At 39.6% G+C, this 27,876-nt stretch overlaps 1 protein-coding gene across 1 annotated transcript in view; it reads left to right on the top strand.

Annotated features, from left to right (window-relative positions):
* Positions 1 to 27,876, top strand: part of LOC119658263 (runt-related transcription factor 1) — a 129,878-nt gene that overhangs the window by 3,203 nt on the left and 98,799 nt on the right. The window contains exon 2 of the mRNA XM_038065555.1: positions 27,511 to 27,843. Coding sequence (XP_037921483.1) covers positions 27,634 to 27,843 — 210 coding nt within the window. The 5' untranslated portion in view covers positions 27,511 to 27,633. The remainder of the gene's footprint in view (positions 1 to 27,510; positions 27,844 to 27,876) is intronic.

The raw sequence follows: 27,876 nt of genomic DNA, 5'->3' as shown, positions 1-27,876 counted from the left end.
ATGGTGGCAACGTCAGCACCGAAGACGAATCAACCAACAACATCAAACCGCACTGGTCAAACACAAGCACGAACAAGAATAAGGATAGGGGAATACAACTTTGAGACCGTTGACAATTTCTCCTATCTAGGGTCGAAAATCACAACCGATAACAACTACGATGATGAAATCCGCGCACGGGTGTTGTCAGCCAACAGAGCCTACTTCAGCTTACAAAGACTATTCCGCTCGAAACGTCTCACCATAGGGTCAAAGCTCTTACTGTACAAGACTATGATCTTGCCAGTCCTCATGTATTCCTCGGAAACTTGGGTTCTTAGCAAGAAAAATTGCGAACTCTTGGCCGCGTTCGAGAGAAGAATCCTCCGAAGAATTTTTGGCCCCCTACATGAGGATGGACGATTCCGTAGCCTACACAATGACGAAATCTATGAGCGATACCATGACCGTCCGGTTGTGGATAAAATCCGGCTCAATAGGTTACGGTGGGCGGGTCACTTAATCCGTATGGATGAAGATGATCCCACCCGGAAAGTCTATAAGGGCAATATCTATGGTAGGAAAAGAAGACGAGGCAGACCCTGCCTAAGATGGAGCAATGGCGTGGGCCAGGACGCCAGACAGCTTTTAGGGATATCGAATTGGTGGACCTCGGCGCAAAACCGGGATGTCTGGAGTTCCTTATTAAGGCAGGCCTAGACCGGATACCGGTTGTTGCGCCGTTGATGATGATGAATGTATGTTAAAAAGACTGTTCTTCTTGATTTGGTACTATTCGTTATTTGGGAGTTTGATACTAGAGAGAGGGGGGTAGTATAATATTATAGGTTGAGAATTTATTGCGAAGCCACTTGAGTTTATCTTAGGTTCCTAAAATTTTGCAGGTTAAATGGTTTTAATGGGAAGCATTTTACTGGAAAATTTGATTTGATTCTACTATTATTAACAAAGCTATAGTGGACCAAAATCGCCTCCATTTTCCGACATGTTGTCAATCGTAAGTGGTGATTTGTTATTAATTGATTGCGTTTTTGGAACATTTATTTTACTGAAAATTCGTTAATTCATAACTGTTCAAGTTTGTCATACGCTTGGTATGACAAACTTGAATATAGTTAACTACGACTTCTCAATTTTTCCTGCACGCACAGCATCTCTACTTTTTTAGGCTATTCGATATCTCAGAATTTTTACGAACTTTATTTTCTGAAGAAACCAGAGTTTTCGAAGAACAGAGGTGCAAAAAATGGACTAGAATTTAGTTATGAACTAAAAGATAAAGATGGAGACTAGGGTCATTTAGTTATTAGAATTATTTCAAACCTTTTGAACATTATAAAATGCGGAAAGTCACCAAAATTTAATTAATGCACAAATGTAATCCAAGCAAAAGTTACTAGCTTATCTTTCTGCCATCACTTTGGTGATCCAACAACTTGTCCAAAGCAATGCTTATACTTTCGCATAAAAATATACGAAAGTTCAAATTATTCAAAAAACTTTGACGATTAACCATAAGAGTTTGCGACCTGCTATGAAAAGATCTCACTCGTACTCCATTTCCGAGATATTCAATATTTGCCACTCAGTGCAGCATGTGGGGTCCACTACTTGTTCAAGTGGCGATTATTGCATTTATATAAAATTTACATAAATATTATGGAATATTTTTGTTTGTTTTGTGTTATGCCTTCTAAATTCCTCCTTAACATTTGAAATTTTCGATTATTTTAAAGTAAGCTTGAGCAGTATTTGAAGGTACAATTATAAAGGCCACATTCATTATATCATGTTAATGAGGCTCATCTAACAATTTGCTGGTAAAAATATTTGCATGATCTGTCAATTTTTCTCGATATTTTTTAATTTGACGTGTTGTGAAGTGTTTCGTCATCTACAGGAGGAGTATTTAGATCTCGATGTAAGGTCATATTTTAAACAAACTAATGTGCATTTGATGGATTTCCGACTGTGTTTCTTGGAGTAGTTTGAAGTTTGTCCGTTGCACTCTATAAATGAATTCCGTAGTTCCAGATGGGTTTAACTAAAGATTTGTACAAAAGTATCTTGTTGTTCAACGATAAGCTAAAGGGTGGTTCATTTGGTTTTTAGAATCGGGTTTTTTGACAGATCATGGGTGGTTTATGTCAAACTTTCATCTCACTTTTATTCACTATTTTTTTTGGCAAATCATCATGGAAAGACTAACGGTACAACAATGTCACCAAATCGTTTAGCTATACTACGGAAACAACGTTTAGTTAAAAGTGTTTTTCGAGTATTTAGAGATATTTATGGTGCATACCATCGGCACCTTTCTGGTTTTATGGATACGATAGTAAACAAAATTGTTTCTCCAATAGCTGTCACTACGTCCACATTTATGGGCCAGTGGAGTTATTTATCCATGTTTCTTTGAAAATCAGACCGGACAGAACGGAACCGCCAATGGTCACCATTATCGAACCATGATAATGGATAGTTTGCGGCTTCAATGTCACGGAGCTACTTGCCATACGGAGTGAAGAACGATGAACTTATTGAGAAATCATGTTGTTGGGTGCTTGGTTGTCTGAGAAATTTGACCGCCTCGATCGTGTGAATTCAAGTCACGATAGAAATCCCACAGTCACCAGTGAGATTTGAACCGCGACCGTCCGGGGTAGCCTACTGCTCTAACCACTAAGCTATTAGGACGTTATGCTGTAATACAAATTACACCATCAAGATCACCATAAAGTTCGGTTTCATGCTTTTATTGGAATTTCAAAAAATTATAAGAAATAGAATTCTGGTTGATTAATCGGAAGATACTTTCACTTCAAGTTTTATTTCCGTTGTTTTGAATAAGACACATTGAAGTCTTATTCAAGTAAGACATCGATCGAGATGGAAGCCACGGCATACGATATTGTCCCTTGGTGGAATATTGATTGATGGCACGTCAGAACATATAACAGCTTCAGTAACGGTGCTAGTATACTACTTTGGGATACCTGCTTTGATAAAATGGGTTTTTGAGGATGGTATGGAAAGGAACTATTTTGCTTGTAATTTTACCGTCTACTTAAGATCAAGTTCCCCAACGATGCGAGCGACGTTTTTAACGGAGGTTTGTTGTAGCAGATGAGGGTGAGGGAAGTTGACCTTGGGTTTTCACTAAATTAGGGGTAAAAATATTTTCCAAAAGTGCCGCCAGTGCAGCTCCTTTTTTACTTTGTGTGGTGTTTCACATTTTTCAAATTTTTACAAGCTTTCCAAAAAGAATGGACGGTGTCCAAAGTCCAAGTTAAACTTTTCAGGTAGTTTTGTATCCTCTCCTGAATTTCATCTTTTGGAGCTTTTCGAATTTTTTTTGGTCACCTCGAATAATATAATAATCGTTGGCACAACAATCCATATTGGATCAGGGCCTTGAAGTGTGTTAGAGCACTTCATTCAAGACCGTAACGGTACAATACAGTAGACTGCAGGAGGCAATGTGGTCAGCATTGCGCTCGCCCGAGATTATTACCCTGATTTGACTCAGGTACTCATTCACAGCTGAGTCGACTGGTATCCGACATCAAATCACGATACAAATCCCACTGCCGCCAGCGAGATTTGAACCGCGACCTTCCGTACGACAGCCTTGTGCTCTAACCACTCAGCTATCCGGACACGAATAGCTGACCTTTTTATCTTGGGAAGGATGTTTTTGCCATGAATGCCCCAGATTTTCTTACTGGTGGATCATTTCTAAGATACGCTTTGAGGGCTTGCATCGATAGACAATCCTTTGGTCCTGTAGACAGTCACGTAGCAAGGTAGTGAGTAGAGCTGAAGCTCCCGGTAGCGTGGTGTTCCATTGAATAGGTGAGAACTTATATATATATTTCCGATATTCCAACCAGTTAGTATGTTTTTCTCTAGAACGCTCTTCACACATTTGTATAATGAGAGGAAAGTGGTTTAATAAGAGCTGGTAACATGGTTCAGCTGAAATCGCTTCTCAATGGATATTTATCGTAATTCCAAAATTAATAAAATTAGGTTGGCAGATAATTTGAGTGTCCTCAAATCATACTCTTCTTTACAGTTCAGAATATTTCAAAGCTCCTTACCTTTTAGATTCATTAGTCGGGAGTCCTAGTGAATATGTTTCGCGTGCTAGAAGACGCTTACAGGTAATTGGTAATTTCAAGGATGCATGTATCACTGTATGCTTTACTTTAAGGATGTTTCGTATCATAGAACGCGAATCCTTTGATGCGGAAGTTGTATCATTCAGAGATGATTTCGTTGTTACCAACAGGATATACATATGTATAAAGAAAGAAAATCTATATTCTCACCTTGAATGCTTTCATGGTATTTTTTTTAGTTTATTTTATAAGTGGGCTTAAGAATGAGGATACATCTCTAGAAAGAAAGATGCATTCAATCCGTTTGTCACACTTGGAACTGATTATCGCAATTGCATTAGTCATTCGATTTTGAAATTTTCTATTATAGGCATTGTGATCATTTTGATAACAGAAATTGAAGTCAAATTTAATTTGAAAGAATTTTTCGCCCATTTGAGAAGTGCTTGAGGATTGCTTATGTGATTTCTCGAAACAGGCTGTATACTTGCTCTATGTATTAGCCTCTTCATAGCCCCCGAACCCATTACAAGCTCCTTTTGTCTGGGACGCCACAAAGATATCTCACTCGGTTTCAAGTCCAATTCAAAAAGTTGAATCTGTTCTTGTAAAGCTTTAGAGTAAGAGTAATTTTGGTTAGGTTGCTGGAGTTTATTGATTGGCTAATGAGATTTGTTAGAATTTTGGATTTCGTTCCCACAAATAAACTGGTTTGGTTTCGATGAAATGATCTGCTTTAAAATTAAAAATAAATGAAACGTAAAGTTAAAAACTTTGATGTTGAATCCATTACATTTTGCACCTATAGAAATTAAAAATGAATAATAAAAATATTTCAATTTGGATGTAGGGTTTGGAGCGTGTTAGTGTGCTTCATTCAAGACCATAACGGCACGTTAGGAGACAACTTGGTTGGCATTGCACTTGACTGTGATTATTAACCTGATTTGACTAAGGTACTTATTCACAGCTGACCCGGGGTTGCTTGTTGGTATTGTTTGTTCTACTTTCTTCACGACTGCTGATTCAATTTTGGAAGTCTACACACGGAATGCTTGATAAAATCGTGAGTTCTTGCAGAAACATACATCGTGTATTCCGATTTGGCCAGGAATAACGCATTTGCAAGGCCTAAGCTCTCTAAATGTCTTCCACTCGGTCTTTTACTTTCTGTTCTGTCTTTGAATACCCCTTTAGGCATCTGAGTGTCGTCCATATGTTGAACGTGATTAGCTCATTACGGCTTTCAAAATTACTTTGGGGAATTCAAATATTTGATACAGCTCATGGTTGTATCCGATACGCCATTGGTCTCTTCAGGGCCGTTCTTTTGAAGGTTCTGTTTTTCGGAAGTTTGTGTTAGGGTCCATGTGTTAGATCCTTAACAGAGCACAAATCTTATTATGGTTTTGTATATTCGGTGCTTTGCTTTCCTGTGTATGTAGCCCGTTTTTAAGATCACCAGGAGCGAGAAGACGTCCACTTCATTTCCATTTCTAAGTCCAATTCCTCTAAGTCGACAAGCTCTTTTAATCGAAGTATTCTTCCAACCTTTTGGGGAAATAAAAATTGTACGACAGAAATTGTAATATATGAACAATTTCTGTGGTACAATTTTTCGGCATTTAAAAACTTTGGCTCTTTCTGCTAAAATACGCCTGATTGAGAAGGGTGCTGAAAAACACAATTGTTAAATTGCAAACTCTGCTTGGTAATCGACTTTTTCCCACTTAGGTAGATAAGTTTGGATATGGTAGTTTTAGTGGAAGTGTTAAAAGAAACAGATAGAAGATGACAGAAAGCATAGCAAAGAAAGTTGATTAGAGCCAACGTTGCTGGGTCAAACAAATTGAAGTCTACAATAATAGGGAGAAGTAGCAAATCTCATTATCTTCAACGAATAAATTACTTACCTGTCGATTATATGGGAAACAACCGATCATGGATGACATTCAAAATATTCGTTGATATAATATATATATATTTCCAAACTCTAACCTCGTCATTCATATGAGTTTACTTTATATGATGATGACATCATACACGTCCTCATCATCATTATCAACGGCGCATCACCCGGTATCCGGTCTAGGCCTGCCTTAATAAGGAACTTCAGAGATCCAGGTTTTGCACCGAGGTTCACCAATTCGATATCCCTAAAAGCTGTCTGGCGTCCTGACCTACGCCATCGCTCCATCTCAGGCAGGGTCTGCCTCGTCTTCTTTTCCTACCATAGGTACCCTTGTAGACTTTCCGGGGTGGATTATCCTCATCCACAGGATTAAGTGACTCGCCCACCATAACCTATTGCGCCGGATTTTATCCACAACTTGACGGTCATGGTATCGCTCATAGATTTCGTCGTTATGTAGGCTGCAGAATCGTCCATCCTCATGTAGGGGACCAACAATTCCTCGGAGGATTCTTCTCTCGAACGCGGCCAAGAGTTCGCAATTTTTCTTGCTAAGAACCCAAGTCTCCGAGGAATACATGACTGGCAAGATCATTGTCTTGTACAGTAAGAGCTTTGATCCTATGGTTGCCTGCCAAGAACCGTGCATGGATTTCATCATCGTAACTGTTATCGGTTGTGATTTTTGACCTTAGATAGGAGAAATTATCAGCGGTCTCAAAGTTGTAGTCTTCTATCTTTATTGTTCCCGTTTGAACACTGCAAGATCTCGCGCCGCCTGCTCGAGCGGGATGAAGGCACTTTGTACGTGATACACGTCTTAGAGTGAGACAAATTTATGTGAAATACCCCATTTTGACCTCCCATATCTTTGTTGATAATAGTTGAATTTTTCAAACTTTTCAAAATTGTGCACCATATTATTCCTTATAACACCAAATTTTGTACTTTTAAAATTAACTTTTCGAGTAAATTTTTTAGTAATATGATATTATTAAGTTTATTTGAGCAGATACCGGATTGGGATATATCATATTTTGAGGCCTAGATTTCGTATGGATGTACAATTGTGAATTTTTGAGATCTTTTGGTTGGATAGGTTCTGCGTTCTGTTATACCTCTTGGCGCACATTTTTTGAAACCTCCCTCCGAGACAAACAAAAAAAATGACACCTTGATAGTCTACATGCCCATATTCTGTGAAGAAAAAATATCGCATTCCGCTCTTGAATATATGGGAAGTATCCTTAAGATGCAAATTTCATGGCTACAAAAAAGAATAGAATTAAGTGGCGCCCGCAAAATAGAAATATTACAGCGTGAGAACACAAAGAAATAAAACGTGCTGGTAGTACCCAGGCTTTCAAAGTGAATTGTAATTAATTTAATCAAAATATTTATCTAGTTCTGATGTAAATACATTTTTATTTTGGAAGTTTGGCAAGCTTTTGAACATAGCGTTATTAATTTTTGCTGTGCTTATCATTGGAAAAGTGTCCAAAATTCAATACATTTGTTTAATTTTAGGTACCTGCAGTAGTTAGTTAGTTAGTTAGCTTATGGCATAAGTGTGTAAAAAATTGGACTAAATCGTTTGGTGTTTTTCTATGCTACTCCGCGCATCAAAGTTTTGAAAAAAGCCATTATTATGATTGTACTGTAAGGGAGCCTTTCGACTTACGTTTCAAAATATGCTTGTAAAATTAAATTTTTCAATAACTGCAACTTTACAGCTCCGTATTTAATATACTATATGAGGCTTATGCATTGATCATTCATGTTATGAAACCGTGTGCCAGTACTCTAGCACTCGATAATTGAGGATCATTGAATATGCTTTTGATTTGATGGAATCAATGTTTAGTATTTTTCAGAATGGCCTTGACTATGTATATCCAGTGCAATATTTCCGGGGTGCATTCCCCTGTTTTTCCTGCTATGGACCTGTACGTCATGAGAACCCTTGTAGCTTTCCGACATATGTTTTCGAGGGTAGTTTTTGGTCTAGTTTGGTTCCCAAGTATGTGACTTCTGTTGCTAGTTTCACCTCTTGGTTATGTAATCTAATGTACTATATTGACCTGGGTTGAGTTTATGTGCAGTCCCGCCTACCTGCACCAGTTACTAGTGATTGCTTTGCAGCTTGCGTAGGTTCTTCGAAAGGGAAACCTTCCGGGTTATTTAAAGGAAACCTTCAAATTTCAGCCACCCTTCTTTAAGTTCAACACGTGACGACACCGATGTTTCACTTGGCCATCCTGCTTCATTACGTGCCGACCCTGAAATATTACACTGCTATCCTGCCCGGAGAAATATGAAACATTTTGATCCTACGAACTACAGTCCTGTGCACTCGAATGTGGAATATTTTGTTCCGGCCCATTCACCCTTAGAACCTCCGAATCCGGACTATCTCGGCTTAAGTGACAGCGATTTTCAAGAGCAAATTAACCAATGTTTGATGCATTCTCTAAAGAGGTTGAAAGATAACACCTCAACCATTAATAAGTATAGAAAACCAAGCTTCACCATATGTGGCCGATAAACAATGGTACAAGACTGACTTTAATCATCCCATCGAAATATCACAAAAGCGAACTGTCTGACATTATAAGAGCTCATGAATACGAGGGTCGCATTGGAACATGTTATTTTTAATTTTGGGGCTTTTCTTTGGTTTTGGTATTTATGTATTTTTTAAGAAATTGAAGCTAGCATACAAGCCTCAGTTTCTTAAACTATACATAAATAACATATGATAACATAAATATGTGGGGGCGAAGAGTGAAAATTGTTCGTATAGGAAAAACACGAAACTTTTCATACTTTCAGCGTTCAGCTTCTGGTTCCCCGACTTGATTTTTATTTTCAATGAGACTGTGCTTCACTTTTAGTTAGTTTAATTTGATTTAGTGGGGGTGGCCGCAGCTCCAAGCACTGAAACGTTTGTTAGGCCCATTGTACCAACCCTGTGAACCCTCTTGTCTATGACGTTTGCAGGCTTTCGCGAATCTAAGAACATTCTCCAGAGACAGTAATGACCTTTCATTGACGAAAACCTTATCAAGGTATCTCCGTCTGAATTCTGAGGAAGCCGGCAGCTGCATACGAAGTGCAGGGCCGTCTGTTAGTCCTCCTCATATTGGCTGCGTATTGCCGAGACCACAACTGCAATTTATTTCCATGGGGTAGTTTAGGGAGCAGTATCCCGTTAGAAGCCCTACTAGGGTTCTCATGTCCCACTTCTTAAGAGACAACAAAACTGCCGCGCTAGTGTCCCTTCAGAGTAAACTTGACAGTGGATAGGCGGATGACAAAAGCTGGTTCTGGCTCCACCATTGTGGATGTGCGTATACTTCCGTTTGGAATATTTTTGTAATTTTTAGGAGAGGTCGAGTGCCGATCCAGAATCGAATTCCCCGAGAACACCACTGTGCTCGATCGATCTTCTGTGGCGCGGCAGGATCTGCAGCATTCGAAATTTATTTCGGATGTTGCGGATGCGGACGGGTAGATGGCGCTGAACTCAGAAACTCTCCACTCACTCGTTTTCAGAACGCACCAGGGGAGTGGAGAACCAGCGGTAAAAAAATGCCGTTGGTTGGGACAGTAAGGACCGCATGGAAATAAGTCGGTCTCTTCTGTATCCAACCGCGGCGCGGATCACAAGCTCGTGGAAGTTCTGCAAAGTTTGTATTACAAGCGCTCAGTTGCATGGCGTCCATATAAATATCAGAAATAAAAACATGCGAATTTTGCGGGATTAACGTTGTTATTATAATTAGTAGTTTTTTATTGAAACCTTTCGGTACAAATAAATAAAATCCTTTGAAATGTTTTTAGACGTGCGTCAGTAGTGCAATATAATATGATTTGAGTGTTCTTTTCTAAATGATTACCACTTCCAGTTTTGCATTTATTACTACACAAAGAAATCTCTTAATTCCAAGCTAATTTGGTAGACGTTTTGATCATTTGCTAAACTTCCATGCGCGACCCGTCGGTAAAGATTATTAACTTAGTAATCCGCAAAGATTCGTGGGCATTTATCGACCACGCCTCTCTCTTTTCAAAGAAGAATGTGGAAACCATATGATCGTCGCGTATCAGAGCCACCTGATGTTTGCCAAGGAATTTCCAGATGGACGGACGACTGTATAATTGGCCGCCTTTCCACGCGCCAATACTATCAAGTCTATATGCGCCGTTAGCTGCTTTTCGTTTCACCTCTAAATGGATGGGGAGTAAATTTAGAATAGCTTCGAGAGGCTGCGGGCGGCGTAGTATTCATTAATACTAATAATAATTGTTGTCGCAACAATTCATATTGGATCAGGGCCTTGAAGTGTATTAGAACACTTCAAGACCGTAATGCTACACTATAGGAGGTAATGTGGTCAGCATTGCGCTCATCTGAGAGTATTACCCTCATTTGACTCAGGTACCCATTCACGGCTGAGTCCCTATGCTACCAGTGAGATTCGAATCGTGACCTTTCGCTACGATAGTACAGCGTTCTAACCACTTGCGCCACCCCGACACTGTGGAACGCATTGCTTCAGTAGTACTTAGGCAACGGAGCCTCAGAATCAACTTGTTGCTGTTAACAAAGTTCAGTATCTGCCACCAGACGATACATGCATACATCCACTGAATCTATTTTGGTGAAAGTCCCCAGATCTTACCTATTGCAGTCCTGCAGCATCAGAGTAATCTGCAGGATTTCTGGTATTGCTCCTGGATGTGGTGCTTCCACGTTAATTTGGAATCGAAATGTTCTCCGAAAAATTTGACTTTTGTACTAGCTGATTTCCGCCCCTTCTAAGGTGGGAAGCGGGTAACTGCCCAACCTGACGTTCTAAGCGAATATAATTAGTCCAGTCTTCCTAGTGTTCACCGTGAGTCCATTACGGAGGCGCCAACTGTGGATTACATGCAATGTTGCATTCAAGCGGTCATATACAGTGTTCGCAAACTTTCCGAGATGTATTACGACTAGATGGTCCGCAAATGTTTGTGCGAAGACCTTTGCGGCCTCCAGGAGTCATAGCAAGGTGTCCATAACTAGAAGCCATAACGGAGGAGAAAGAACCCTCCCTGTGGACATCCACTAAGACATCCTGCCTAAATTGACTTTTGGCCAACCAATGTGTGGATCTTTCTCCATTCTCGCACGTGAAGGATTCAACTGATTAACAGCATCATCTGTGCTCATCTGGGTTGTTTTCTCAATTTCAGCAATGGATTTGATGCGCCTCCCAGGGATTGTAACTTAGGAGCTCAGTTCTGTTTATAAGTCACCCAATCTGTCTTATATGGTTTGCGAAATGGAGCGGCTGGAAGTGGACCAGTGCCTCTTACGAAATCAATGCGGCTGTGATCCGAGAGTGTGATATCGTTTGATACTATCCACTCTCCGACAAGAGATGTAATGTCAGGGGATCTCATTACCCAATTTTAGTTTCGATCCTCTCGCATTGAAGTTGGAGCTTCGCCAGCATATATGGAGGGACATCACATCCTGCTATTATTTCCATGCCTTTACTTTGGACGTATTGGTTAGTTCTGATGAATCTTCCATTGGGAATTTCGTCTACGTCATCAGAAAAATAAGCAGAGGACCATCGAATCTCCTTACCTCCCTGTTGACTTCTTATGGTCAGTTTGATCGTTGTGGTGTCGGCATCACATAGGTCGTTAACTAAGATAGTTTGGAGGTCTTTTGAGACCACCTTGCAGGAGTGGGGTCTACCACTTGCATTGGCATACAATAAGTCAACATGTCGGAAGTTTAATTTTCTCACCAAGAATCCATGGTTCTGGTATGATGTAGGTACATGTCTTGCAGTTATTGATGCGACGACTGATGAATGCAGTCGCCCCTTTACAATGCCGCAATTTTTTTTTTAAAATGGGGCACCTAATCCACGATTCAGATGAAAATGCTGTGGGCTGCATGTTCCCTTCGATGGTTTTTGGAACCGATGTCCCAAGCAAGTAGTAAAGCCGGCAGCCCGTTCGTTCCCAAACCTTCTTAATATCCGGTTCAAGAACGCCGTTAGTGTGGAAAATTTCCTCTTCCTCCTGCTTTGTTGTCTAACACCATCCAGGTGAAGTTGCTGGCGTTATTCTGGACTCCAAGTTGTTCCAGAACCCCAGTACCATTACGCTCCCCTTCTGGAAGCCAGAGAAAGCACTTTTTAAACAATGGTAGCTCGGAAACCCTCTTCAGAATCGGTCCTGCACTTTCCCGCATACACATTTTACGGTATACACCTATAGACTCAAGGCGTAGTACAATCACTTGCTAGGATGCAATCCTTAATTCCTAAGCTGCTCGGATTGCTCGGTATCGTAACCGGATGGATTGGTGTCGTCAAGATCCATCCATCGGCTTCGATAACCTTGGCTGCAAATGAAGACTTGTCCGTAGCTGGCCGGACCTTCTTTACAGCCATTTGGGTCGAAGAGTTGGGATCGTCCGGAGACGGCAGCCGCTTTGATTTGTCATCAGCGGTAGATGCATCGGACGATCCTTTCCTTTCAACAATGACACAACAAGGGGTTTGTGCTTTGCCGAAAAGTAGTTTGTTCAGAGGCATTACTTTGTCCGAAGGTTACTGCCCGAAGACTGAAGCGTACTTGTAGGCAACACTTCAGCCTCAACAGGAGTCGAATGGAGCGCGGGGTCAAGAGTGCTGACAGAAGAGAACTGCTTCAGCAATTTCGTTAAGGACTGAGCCCCAATTAGGCTGGTTCTACTTGAATAACTGGAGAATCTGGGTCTAGACTCAGGTTCTTCATCGATGAGCTGAGGGTTGCCCCTTCGCTCAGGGTTGGATCGCCATGATGGAAGTACTTTTGTTCTGTTTTTTTCTTTGGGTTTTCATAGTTGGCTGCCATAGCCTTTGTTTATCCGGAAAAAACAGGTCGATTTCGGCAGAGCCCCTTCCCGAGGCAAGGCTAGTTGAAACTGGGGGTCGGTGGGAAGGGCAGCGAATTGACGTTTGATAAGAGATGAAAAACGCGAAAAGCCTCGTAAAGCCTATAGAGATCGACCGTCTCGAGTAAGTAAGTATGTACTTCTTTGAGGTAATCAAGCTTTAAAATATCAAAAGAGAGCTATCTTATCGATTTTATACATAGATCCCAATATTTGGAGAATTTCGGGGAAATAGTGTAAAGTTTCAGTTATAACTCTTTTGAAAACGCAAGAATTTGCCCAAAAATAGTGCCGAAATCAAGAAATGCGTTTCTGCTGAATATCTGAACATTTTTAACTTTTTTAAATTTAAGAATTTTCATTACAACTGGTTGATGTTTTCACACCTAGCCGCTTTCAGTGGACGAACATTTATTTTCCAAATTTTAAACAAATTGTTGAAAAAGCATCATTTCATTTTTAGAGTACGAGTGCTTCCGTTTTTGCATTCACCGCGTGTGTGAAAACTCAGTTTCAATGTGGTCGCCGGTTGGTTTTTTGCTAGTTATTGTTGGCCCTGATGTCACTATCGTTGGTTGGCGTGAGCAATGAATGTCTCGTATAAAATAATATGAAGGAATTGTATTATAATGCAGGACAATAGGTCACAGCACCGTAGTACAACCATGCATATATCACACAGGAATTTATAAGAGTGTGTGTTAGTAGATTTTATAACTACGAGTGTGTATTTTTACATATTATCTTTTTTTTTGCGGGAAAGTGACACGAACCAAAAGATACACTTCGCAACTGTTCCTTGATATATCCGATTGTTTGCAATTGAATGTGCTCTATAGGAAAAAATCAGTGTACAAATCGACTGCCAGCGAGGTTTGATTGCTTTCATGTACGTGATGAGAGAAATCCCAAACTATTTTTAAGACAATTGACAGAATAAATTAATCTCGTCGGTAAATGCAAGATACAATATATCTTATTGATTGATTCCTACTGTGACCTATCTACCACTATGTGTTTTGTGTTTTGGTACACAAGGACATTTTCTTCTTTTACTTTTCGACCCTCAGATAGTAGAGAAAATCACTTTAAATTGCGCTTAATCGTATTTATTACTCTGGTCGTATATTCATCACTGGTGTCGAATGAAAGTGGACAATCGTCCTTTAGTGTATACATTCATTTATGGAAACATACATATGCATGTATAATATACCATATATAATTTGTGGATTATATTTACATCTGTGGGCTGGATTTTTGTGTTTGTGTTCATCATATGTGAATTTAACAATTTTTTATCTCATTTATATGAGTTTCCACTTGAAAATTATAGACACCAGCGATTCGTGGGTTTCGAGTGTGAAATATATAAATAAATATTCATTTTGAATGAATGTATCTACATATGTGCATTTATAAATGTGTGTTGTTGCTAAAATGGTTGGCGTTTGTATTTTTTCCAGTGTTTTGAGTACCTACATGTGACTACTTCGAATGTGATTCTCTTTCGTTACCATCAGCTCCACCAAATTTTTGGGACATTTATGTGGAAAAAACACACAATGTGCGGTGAAAATTATAAAATATTGTATGTTGTGTGGATATTTAAAATGGAAAATTGTGCACTCCCTGTGTGTACTCTCGCGGTTTCTTCAATATGAGCTTTTCATTCAGATTGTTCATATCATTAAAGACGGACGCCGAAAGGATAATAGAAGTGCGGTTTTGAAACGTGGTTTTTACTTAACGTTACATAAAGTGTTTTAAAGTGCGGTCGATTTTACTGACAGAAAGATAAAATAGTTTCCTTGAAAGTTTATCTTGATGTAGAGGTTCTGCCGGGTTTTTATTATAATTAATCTTGGAAAATAGTTTGTGTCATTCGTCTCTAAAAAAATTAGCTTAAAGTGATTCAAGAACTGACTTCTTTTCTGTTGAACCTGTTGAATATCTACACCGACAGACCCCCGCGTTTATGTCCTTAAAATTTTCATTATACATATTATAAACAGCTTCGAGAATATAAAAATTTAAGTGAAAGAAAATTTCCAATTAGGTAAGGCGAAATTTGTTTTTGAAGTTGATATTAATACGGAACGGAATTGGTTTATATTCCTGAATCGAATTTAAGGAGACATGCTTTTTCAACTTGTCAATGTTTATTTCAAACCTTACTTAGTACAGAAAGGATAATATTGATATCATGAAATTATTCGAAGTAATTGAAATGGCAACGGTTTATTAATTAGAATTTACCTCTTGCCAAGGATTTGCGGAAATAAAAAACAAAGATGACTTCACGGTTTCGTACTCAGACGTTGCCTCACCTTTGGTTCGCATATGTACAATGCCCAAACAAAATATTTCCAGCTCTGGCCAAGCTTTGGCTCAAATATTGAGGATTTACGCCCAATAGAGAGCCGTCTTCACTTCTTATTTTTGAACCTTGGGTTGCTAAGTCCAAACGAAGGGTCCGTGGATAGTAAAAAGAGGGAGTAAGTTGCTCCCCATTTGATCCGGTCCGGCATCAAGTGAATTCGGAGTTAGGATCTCTGAATCCTCAAACAAAAGATTTGTGGAAACAAAACCTATTTAAACTCAAAGTAATGGCCATTTGTCTATCTGAATTGGTTTCTCGGAAACGATTGAATTTGTTATACTAAATTTGGACGAAATATTAGTGGGAGAACGTTTTGAGTATGTTCAAAAATTTCAATTTATAATTTTGATTTTATGTCATCAAATTTTACGATTTTGTAAAACTTAATTGAACTTTGCAAACAACGAGTAATTTTTCGTTTAATAAAAAAAGAAAACTCTTGTTAAAAAATAGAAAGTAGAATCAGTTTAGTGTCGGTCTCTTGTTTTTTATCTGCATTTTTCTCGAAATGGCTACGCGTATTACAACGAAATTGGCAAACACATGCTGACTTTGAAATCCCACGCATATTGTAATAAGCACGACTTTTCGTGGAGTTTAAGTGTACCATAGAGGAGGTGTACAATTTTTTTCTTTTCGAATATGGTAGCAGTGTGGGGTATCAAATGAAAGATTTCGGTTAGATCTTCAAGAAATTTGTTTTTTATTTGAAGTCCGCCGTATAGAAAATGTGTCCGCACGGCTTAAGTGGTTAGAGCATTGGGCTACCGTAGCGTAAGGGACAGGGATTTGTTATCCTGGTTGGATGTCGGATACCAGTCGACTCAGCTGGGAGTGAACCTGAGTCAAATCTGGGTAATAATTTCGAGTGGACGCAATGCTGACTACATTGGCTCCTACAGGATACTGTAATCTTGTAGTTTACCGTTACGGTCTTGAATAAAGTGCTCTGATACACTTTAAGGCATGGAATGATGCTGTGAACTCGAGTTCGGTCTCAGTTGTACTCCTTCATCATCATCATCATCGTCGCACTACAGCAGGACGTCGGGCACTGGCCGCCTGGATTGCTGTCCTCCAATTATCTCGGTCACGTGACCACGTCCTCCAATCTTGGAAGCCGGTGGCCGCATATATTGTGCTCTCCCACCATGCTCTCGGCTTTTCCCGCAGCCTCGCTCCGTCGATGCGTCGTCCATTCGTAGCCTTTTTAGGTAAGCGAACGTCGCTCATTCGTTGGATGTGCTCTGCGCACTCAAGGCTTTGTAGTTTAGCAAATTTCAAGACTGCTAGCTCACTGTACAGTTGTTGCAACTCATGGTTGTACCGGATACGCCATTTGTCAGGGTCGCGACCTGTTCCGAAATTCGCCGAAGGACTTTTCTTTAAAATGTGTTTGGGTTAGGGAGTTTGCAGAAGTTCCTTTGGGTCGGTCAGTTTTCTAGACATGATGATGATGCCATCTGAGTACGCTTAATGAGTAGTGTGACGCTAGTATTGGTATCCATTGCTCGGGTAAGGTTTTCGAGTACTATCATAGATTGAAGAGGGTTGCGCCAGTCCTTCACCCTGCTTCAAACCAGTATGTCTTTCAAAAGGATCAGTCAACCTGTTCTAGATCCTGACCTGTGAGATGGAGTTGATCATAGTCATTTTCGTCAGCCGTACTATTTTAGCTGGTATTCCAAATTGCAACATTATGTTGTACAGTATTCCACTGGAGTCGACAGAGATTTTGTACACTCCGATGTTATATTCCCAGCACTTTTGCGGGATTAGTTTAACGATAAAAAGCTGGTCGGTTGTGGAGCGACCCGGTCTGAAACCTCCTTGGTACTCGCCAATGAATCGTTCGGCGTATGGTCTTATTCTATTCTCCAGAATTTTCGTCAGTATTTTATAGGACGAACAGACTAGTGAAATGCCTCTTTTTGTGGATGGGACAGATAACGCTCCTGCGCCAGTCATCTGAGATCTCCTCGTCCTACCAGATTCGCAGCAGTAGTTGGTGTATCGTACTTAGTAGACCAGTTTCACCGGATTCTAAGAGCTCGGCTGAAATCTCCTCTGGGCCCGGCGCTTTGTTTGATTTCAGTGACCGTACGGGGAAATCAACTTCTTCTCCTGGCAGAGAAAGTGCAGTGGGGCCAGGATTACCAATAGCGCCATCGATTTCAACTACTTGTATGGGGCTTCCAGGTGTCGGATTTAGAAGCTCTTGAAAATAGGACAGCGTTTGTTGATGCCGTCGGCATCGCTAATGACGTTTCCATCTTTGTCTTTGGAGAGGCTAGCCCTGGGTTAATTGCATTCACTAGTCCATATGCTAGCGTAGTGTTTCTATAAGCTAGGTAATGTTCAGCAACTGTGAGTGATATTCGGCATTCATTGTCAAACCAGCCAATTCCTGATCGCCGGCAATTGTATCCCACGACCTTCTCCGCGACTTCCTTCATGGTGGTTTTAAGTTCTCTCTGGAGCCCGCGTACATTTGTATTGCTGATATGGTGTAGCATAGGTGATAGATTTTCCTCCAGGGCGGTTGTATATGCCTACGTCGTAGCATCGCTCAGAAGTTTATCAGCCGCGAAGATTTTGGTAGGGTTGATTCCCGATTGGTGCACTGCATTGATATGTTGCCTTCATCCATTGATGCTCTGTTGTTGACGGTATATGCATCTGGTGATTTCCAGGTCTGCTTGCGAATGCGTCAGTGCGGGAAGCATGTGGAGCTTACGACAAAATTTCTACTGCTGGCGAAGTCAATTAAACGTTGACCGTTATGATGCCACTAACAGTATTTTGACATCGGCTGTTGGGAGTGAGCCAAACAGTGTCTCCAGGCGTGCACAAAATTAATTTTTCACTGCATCTTCCTTGACTTCAGTTGGGGCGCGCATGTTGATGAGCCAGTTTCCTGGGCTGCAATCAAGCTCAATTTGTAAATCTCCACCTGTTGAAGGAGGAGGGCCTTGACGGCCCCTGGTTCATTCAGGAAGCGTACATTCGTACGGGCGTACAGAACCCGAAATAGTTGGTTACAGTTTGCTTGGTCGTCGTCGTTTATCCGTCCAATCCGAGGCAAATGTTCCAGGTTTCTTGGCGTGGCGTGGCGTGGCGTGTCGGCCCATCGCAAAACCCTTTTCGGGGGTGGCCTCGGCGATAGCTGCTTCTGGTGGTTCGAAACGTGCCAGAGTTCACACAACTATGTTGCAGGTGTGGCTACGTAATTCGTGACACCCTACTCAGCTGAGGTGTATAGGTGTAACTCAGCCATTTAGGCTACGGTTATCTCTCCCTCCTCCTTTCTCAACCATGGCTTGGGGCAGACTACGGCGGAGTTAAGGGTTATACTTCTTAGTTTCAGCATAATGTAGAATGTTTCCATTATTACTTTCCTAGATGTGCTTTTGAAAATGTCCTTTTTGGGATCAATCTCCCCAAATTTGTCTTCATCCTGCTTCCTAGTAATTTTGAAAAGTTCTGCCGCGGGTAAATTTATGTCAATGTTTACAAATTTATCAAAGTTTAAATTGTCTGAAGTTTCAATAATGTTATTCTAAGCACCCTAATTTGCAGGGCCTTAATAGATTTAAGAAGTTCTATAGATTATAGATTTCAGATATCAACCAAGGGAAATTGTACCCGATACCGAAAAAGTTGTGAGAGAGGCGTCTTCGATGGTATGATCACGTAATTTGTGCTAACGAGAATTCACTTTCTAACGTTTGTCTGAACATCGAAACCGATGGAAAAGACAAAAGGCCAATTTAGGCAGAAAAATTTATTTAATTAGCCTATTCTGTAGTAAATTTTACGCCGATCACGTGGACTTCATACCGACCCTGCTCAAAGAAGCTAGTAATAGTATACATATTAATATATTATCGAACTTTTTGGAAAATCCGCCCAAGAGTTACATTGCGGAATTGTAAAACACAATATTGCCACAATATTTGAAATTTTATACAAATTATAGTAAATCGAAATATATAGCGTAGAATACCACTATCACATTCAGCTGAATACTCTGACAATCTGAGTGTAATTACGCGGTATTTCTAGCGATTAATAATTTGAAATAATAAAAACTTGCTTTTCCTGTTAGCACTGATGAAGGGAACAAGTGGTTCTCGAACTATCGGTATTTCCAAATTAAAATCAACACTAGCAATTAGGAAAAATAAGTTTATCTTATTTTAAATACTCTGACAAAATTAAATCCTTCCACACTAAGATTGAGTACACACTACAATTGAGTACAAATGGAATCGTAATGTTACCTATGCTATACACAAAAATTGTCCTATCAAAAGCGCCGAGCTTCCGGTTTCCGATTTGTTCAATTGTGAGTCTGTAATTGATATACAAAAATTTTTAAATTATCTAATCCACATGTATAATGTAGAGAGACAAAAATCGGATTTTCGTTCAATAATAGCAAATTCCGGAGTTTCACCACATAGACACCCCATTTAACGCATTAGACGCATTCCCATTGACCATTGCAAGGAGCACTTTGAAAGGAATCATTATCCATCGGGCATGGCCAGTGCCCAGCAGTTTGTGGGAATCAATTGGAATATTTCACAGTTTCCCTTTTCATATTCAAGAGCAATCATTGCAGAACACTTTCACGGCAAATACCAACTTTATACTTCTGTTTTGAAAATATTTGGACATTTAACTCTTTTGTTTTATTTTTTATTTATGTGGTACTGAATTAAAAGCTAGATCAAATGACGTATGATCCCAAAATGAATACGAAGATGTTATTGAAAGCCTCGCTTTCAAAAATTACCGCGGTAGTTTATAGTAATTATATTCACACTAGAACTAAAAAGCAACAAATTAGGTCCTTATAAAATACATAAAAATACAGATTTGTATTTTTTTTTAAGAAATATAGACTTATCTTCCATCTTTGAAAAATAGTTGAGGCTAGGTAGCGCGGAACCAAATGGAAGAAATGACTGTTCTCATTTTTGATAATAACTCATTGATATATAAACGCAACCGATCAAGACGGGGCGACCCCCGTTCAGAAAAGGGACAGAGGCTAAAGGAGAAGAAGGTAGCCAATGTTTTCATAGTTTGCAGTTTGCTGCAGTTTGAGCTACGTGCAACATTTTCGTGGGGTCTTTTTAAACAGACAACTACGCCTTTTTCCATTTGTCTGGATATTGCGATGGAGGAGAAAAATACATTTTCGATTCAGATCCTAACCATTGCATTTATGACTCAGCAGTTGTCGGAAGTTGATAAAAGCTTTCGTTTTCTGAAAAACATCATTCGTCGTACCTTTAGTAACTATTTCGTGAGCAAAGGTCCTTCGAGGGAATCTTTTTTATGGTCACTACAGTGCAGAATAATTGTATCTATTAACGTTTCGAAAACATCTAGCGATCCGATATTTTACTATCCTTCAAAGTTTCTTTTTTTTTGCGCCGTTTTACAACGAATGTTCTATTCATTCGATGACATATGTTTTTTCTACTTTACTCGCTTTTTTAGAAACGACGTGTGTAGAAATATTATTTCCATTTAGAACTTGTTAGGGATTCCTAATTGGCAAGAAAGTTCTTTCGATTTGTTTTGATAAGCGGGAAGTGAGTACCAGGGACGATCCTTTAAACCAACCCAGCAACTTATTCGCTAAGTCTTCGTGTGCCCAAACCGTCAACTCTTTTTGGATGTTAATGTCAATCTTTTTGCGATAATTGAGCTTATTTTGTCTCATGAAAATACGATTGTGGAAAGCGTATATTTTGAAATCCCATATGTTTTTAAAATCACCATTATGGTCCAAATTCTTCCTTTCTAAACATTTTTTTGTTTCTTTTTCATCCGAAATAGCTTTTCGTTTCAAACTTGTGGTATAATAATTATGATATATACTTTGAAGCTGACCTGCACGTTCTAAGAACAGCACTGAAATCAGGATGGGAAAATAGCCAACTCTGGTTGTGTCTATGAAGAGGGGGATGGGAATTTGTATGATGGCTTTTTATGGCAAACAAGTGTTTTAAATTTTTGAAAAGGTAGAGGTTATCCTTCTGATGTTAAGGTGATTTTTTTTATTTGCTAATTCGATAGCTCATGGGAGTAGGAAAATGAACTCCACTGTTATCTGAAAGGTCCAAGCTTTCATCAATACCTGTCGTGTCATCAGAATGCGCTGGCTTGTGCTTAGCTCAAGAGAAGAACTTGTTCAGCGTACAAACCTGCGGAGGGGCGACATTTGCATTGTTAGCTATGCCATACAATGGAACCAACCCCACTTCAAGACGACCGACGAGTGGGTCATCCCAAGGCCAGAATAGTAGTGGTTGTGTGCGAGCGTCTCGAGAAGCCGTGGGGGAGGTGAACCACATTTCAGGTAACCATAAGCGTTCATCTTATTTGAGCAACTCTCTATGCACGATTTGCCATTCGTACAAAAATATTTTTCTAAACTCTAAGATACACATATCAACGGCATAGATACTGTTCATCCTAAATAAACAAACATTGTCTATTACTGTATTGATAAATTGATCTAACGCATTTTCACGCATTTCCACTCTACTCCGTGCACAAAAGCACCCAATTAAATTGAAAACATACCTGTCTATTATATTATAAAACTAAAACATCCCCATGAGGCTTCACTCCAGGCAAATCAGCAACAGATCAGATTTTCTCTCTGCGGCAGGCGATGGAAAAACTGTTGGAATATGGACAACAGTTGCACCATCTGTTCATCGACTTTAAAGCCGCCTATGATAGCATAGCCAGGGTAAAACTGTACACGGCCATGAGAGAATTCGGTATCCCGACGAAATTAATAAGACTGACTAGGCTGACCCTGACCAATGTGCGAGGCCAGATAAAAGCAGCAGGATCACTCTCAAGACCATTCGACATCAACAACGGTCTACGACAAGGGGATGCGCTATCATGCGTCCTCTTTAACCTGGCCCTCGAGAAGGTGATCCGTGATGCTGAGGTGAATGCAAGAGGTACGATCCTCTTCAAGTCCACCCAACTACTGGCCTATGCTGACGATATCGACATCATGGGAAGAACCACCCGAGACGTTCAAACTGCCTTCATCCAGATCGAGCAGGCGGCGCGAGATCTTGGGCTGCACATCAATGAAGGCAAGACAAAATACATGGTGGCAACGTCAGCACCGAAGACGAATCAACCAACAACATCAAACCGCACTGGTCAAACACAAGCACGAACAAGAATAAGGATAGGGGAATACAACTTTGAGACCGTTAACAATTTCTCCTATCTAGGGTCGAAAATCACAACCGATAACAACTACGATGATGAAATCCGCGCACGGATATAAGATGAATACAAAATCCTTTTACCTGAAGCGCCGAGCTTCCAGTATTCCGACTTGTTTAAAAACTTTATAATAATGTGCTGTACAACCGATTAAGGAACGCGTTGCTCACTCAGGGCCACAGTACACCTCATGGGTAGTACCCATACTAGATGGTAGATACTCCTAGATGTCAGGGACTATGATGTGTACCGATGAGTTACTCCAATACATTCACAAGTCCGGGGCTATTAAGGGTGGGTACTGCCTATTAAATATACTGTGCCCATGGCTTCAACAACGACTGAACGGACCAAACCATGTAACCAAGTTGGTTACACTTCTCCACCGTTTCTACGATCAATACTCCACTCTATCATTCAGTCTGGAAATACTTGCCAAGTATATTAGTAAAATTACCGTTTATGTTATATTGAACACCTTTTATAATTAAATATGAATACAAGTGTTTACATATAATTTGTAAAATTTTTGGTTATTGTTGTAAATGCCCTTCGGCCGTCTATCATTCTACAGGGTGCGGCAGCATAACTTCCTTTTTTAAAATGCGCGCCACTCAGTTAGTTAATGTCATAGTGGAGCGCTAGTGGTCTCGTTCAAGAGGGGATACTGTAAAGTTTTGTCCCGACATGGTTCAGTCGCCATCATGCGTTGGAATAGTGAGGAGCGTGCCTTTGTCGTTGAGGTTTACTTTTCAAGCGGATGTTCGGTTATTGCAACACAGCGTGCATTTCGGAATCGCTTTAATTTTTGAAATCCCGTGTTTATGTGAACCGTCCAAGAACCCGACAAGATTTGAAGACCAACATCCAAGAAGAAATTGCCAACATAACACCTGCTATGCTAACAAGAGTCATGACAAACGCCAGAAATCGATTTACGCAATGTATGGAGAATGGGGGACGTCACCTAACAGATTTGATCTTCAAAACAATGTAAATAAAAACTTTAGACATATACCTACATTATAAAAAATAAATAAATATTTTCCGATGCATACAATAGTTTTTATTGAGTTTTGAAAAAAGGAAGTTATGCTGCCGCACCCTGTATAAACAAGCCGGAAACCAGAAGCTCGGGGCTTCAGATATGATAGGGTTTGTAGAGTTTTTATGTAAGAGCATTTGGGTACAAGAAGGTTTCATTCATGCATAGCTCATAGTGTATATGCGTTGAATATGCTCAATAATAAATTTTGCTGATATTTTATTTCTTAGGGACAAGTTTGGTATACTGTATCTTTGTTATTAATAGTAGGATTTCTACCAAACTTCTCAGTACGGTGCTCCATATTAAAACCTGTATTACTGCATTACGGATTAGCATAAACTTATGGCGGTTCGCAATAAATTTACAAATTATAAAAGTACACTATTTTTAACTTCATTTCAGCAGATATCATGACGGAGAGTATTTTGGGGCCTAGGCACCATTTATATGAAATACCATAATTTCGAATTTTCCGGTTGAGTACTTTCTGAGAATGGGTCCTTGAAATAATTACCTTTTCCTCTCCCCTGCCCTCTTACCTTTTAAAACGAATGTCAAAACTAACATCTGCGTCTAAAAGAACTAATTGAGATCTTTCATTTAATGGCACATACAGTGAAAAAAAATTACGTCCCCCTTTTAGTTATATAAGGAATCCTCTTGGGATCAAAGTGGGACAGTGTAATTTACTGCGTTATTTCGACCGGTTTCTTGGTCGCTTGCCATCGACTTCGATATTCAGACCAATGTGGGCAAGTGAATTCTCGTCATCGCGAATTACGTGACCATACCATCTAAGACGTCTCTCTTGTAATTTTTCCACGATCAGTTCAACACCATGCGCACTTCATGGGTCCAAATTAGAATAATGTAATTTATTGCATGCGTAGGGTTCACAGCTCCATTCTTACCGTCAAATGTGTGGGTGTAAATTTTTTCATCAAATATAGTCTGTGGGGTATCAAATAAAAGGTCTCTATTAGTACTTTCTGAAGCCGGTCTTAGTTTTGACATTTGTTAGAAAGGTGGGTAGTGTGGAGGTCGAAAGTGATCATTTCTCTAACGGACCCATTCTCAGAAACTACCCAACCGAAAAATCTGAAAAATCAAGACGCTGCCACTATATGATGTGTAGCTTCCGAAATACCCTCCATACTTATTTCCATTCAAATAAAGTTAATAATAATATATTACTGTAATTTTTAGTAACTGGTGGCAAAATTCCCCTTAAGTTCATTATGTCACCACAATATGGGATATAACATAGAGCATGATCTACCAAGTTTGGTGGAAATCGTACTATCACTAACAAAGTTGTAATAGGTCAAAGTTGACGCTTCTTTTCAAATTCAATACTGAATGTGGGTATTGTGAATTGTTCCTGATGGCTACCGTAAGACCCACTCTTATAATCTTTGTCTCTAAAAGGAACTTGACTGTAAAATTTCGGTTTAGGTTAAGGAGGCACACAACTATGCAATATACACCAACAGAGATTTGTCATATATTGAGGATGGATGCCTTTTATGAGAAGTGCACACAGGGGCTTTCTAAAGGTAGCATTGTAATCGTGGTGGTAATCTAAATGTTAAGGTGTTCTCCAACAATACTTTTCTGGGTCATGCGGACATATGATGGAGAGGCATGGTTTTGATAACTGCTCGGATACAGAGCCTGCCACAAATTGAGTTAAATTTTGACTAATTGGCAACGAGCATCTAAAGAGGTCGACCATATTGCCATCAGTAATAGATTTCTGAGTAGTCTTCTGAATATGCTTATCAAATGCGGTCCTAATATCGCTTTTGAAAAGTGACGGTTGCTGCGTCTACTTCTAGGACAATCCGAGTCAGCTGTCCTCTGGCAATGCGAAAATTTCCTTATTCATTTCCTTATTATCCGATTGAGGATATTGATGAACACGGGGTTGGCATCAAAAGTGGTTTTGTCTCTGCTGCGGATGAAGTTGTCGTCAATGTGTCAAAAAGACGTTACCAAGCCTGACTTATTTCGGAAATGTGGAGGCGGATCGATGAGCGTAAGGGGCAGAAACCTTTGTTCCTGGTTAGGAGCGGAGGTGAGCTCGACATATTAGAGTTTCGCCACCGTGACAAAGTGCCAGAATTCTGAATCTTTGGGGCAAGTTGCCGTAGTATCTAAAAGGAGACTGTTCCTCAAAACAGAAACGAAATTATCTTCGTCTTTCCATGTACTCAAACGGAATAAAGTCGGCGGCGGTGACCAGGACAACTTTTCCGCGCAACCGCTGTTGTGGCTTCAGAGCTACTACTTCTACTCATTCGTAAATGTTAGGATTTTGACATTTTTACCAACTAGTGGAAGGAGACGATCGTGAAGTTTCCGAAAAAGGGCACTAGCCAAAATTGTGATAATAGAAGGTGTAAATTACATACATTCATCCTGAAATGCATTAAGGAGTACCTAACGTATTTTTATACCTACCACACTAGCTTCTTCAAGGTTTTTATCAACTCATGCCTGCACCGCCCAAGTGGCTTATGTCAACGATAATAGGGATCCAGGTGCAACTGCCAGTCTGATTTAAACTGTATACTTTGACTATAAAAGTGACTATTGATGGCTGAAATCAAACATGAAAGCCTGGTGTACTATGTAATATAACTTGATTCAATTCATAAGCAAGGTTATGCCGCAAAATTACAGTTTATCAAACTATCTATTCCTTTCTAATTATCATATATTATCTTCCTTTTTAGGAATTGTCATCCTTTGTGAATATGTAAAGGGAAATCAATTGCTTATCCCCATATAGATAGTGGAGAAATGTGTATTAATCTAAAATTATAGATAAATCTTTTTATTATATTCAGTTACAGCATTTGCTAATGGTCATGTGTGAATGCAATACTACAGTAGTTCATAAATTATATGAATATTAGTCTACAATTGATTCATAATAGTTAATATTAATGCTTGCGTTCTTTTTGGAGGATGATCAACTACTGAATTTCGCGGGTACATACACATTTAGTTTTACGATCTTGTTATAATATGAGGTTCTCCAGCGTTTTGGTTCCACCGCCGGGACGCAGAAAACATCTATGGTCACAATATTCCGGATTGCCTATATTGCAATTAGATGAATCTATATACTGAGCGCTATAACTCTGCCACCATTTCATTGAAATCTGTCGCCGCTATGATTTCGGGGCCTGCTTTGTTCCGCCAGCTTATACTATCTCCCAAATATCTAAGCTGAATAACCTTGTCAGTAACAAGAAAAGAATGCTCTTTCCTAATATGAACAACACCAATATCTTAACGGTGGAAGAATGCTTTCTCGTGACGACAGGATTCGGCTTTGATCTCTTGATAAAGTGATTTTGTAATGATGTGATGTATGAAGTTGCTTATACTTGATGCAGAAGATATTCGGTATTCCCTTTGGAATTTAATACTCGACTGACACTGGTTACTTCCTTCCTGGGGGAATAGTTGACTTAACAACGTGTTTACAACAGAAGGGAATAGGGTGAACGTGTTAAGAAGTCTTTTTCTTGATTTTTATGTGCCATGAAGTGAAGGGAATGTGAAAGTCATGAAAAGTCTTACATGATATAGACATGTTTCTGTGAGTAGTTGCGAATTTAATATGTATCTGAGAAAAGGTAATCTTGACCTACGAAATTGGTTCAGGAGTGATAGCTCTTCACTTTATTTGAGTTTACCATTGTGGCATGGCATTTTGAAGATAATTTTAAAGTTTTTAGCTTTTATAGATGATTTATTAAAGCAGTAAATATTGTTATAATGTAAGATTCTCCCTTGTTTTTACAGTATTCCTTAGCGTTACGCGATGCTTATGGAAACTATTCAAATAACTATGTGATTAGTAACCTGTGAGGTAAATAGAACCGCAGAAGTCGAAGGTATCAGAACGCCGTCAACTTAAAGAAAATTATGCATATTGCCAGTGAAGTGAGTTCAACTACCAATCAAGTACCTCACGAAGGTACTGCAAGTTCCACCAATAGTAGTGCTAATAATAACAACACCAACGGCGGTGATAGTGTTCCCTATTTGACTGCCGAGAATTTAGCAGAAAGGACTATCGATAGTTTATTAGCAGACCATCCTGGCGAGTTAGTTCGAACTGGATCACCACATGTTGTGAGTTTTTACAGAAGTGTATTCACCTGAACA

This window comes from Hermetia illucens, chromosome 5, assembly GCF_905115235.1.
Source record: "Hermetia illucens chromosome 5, iHerIll2.2.curated.20191125, whole genome shotgun sequence".
NCBI lineage: Eukaryota > Metazoa > Arthropoda > Insecta > Diptera > Stratiomyidae > Hermetia > Hermetia illucens.
The sequence above is the reverse complement of the archived record's forward strand: the minus strand, read 5'-3'. Positions and strand labels throughout refer to the sequence as shown.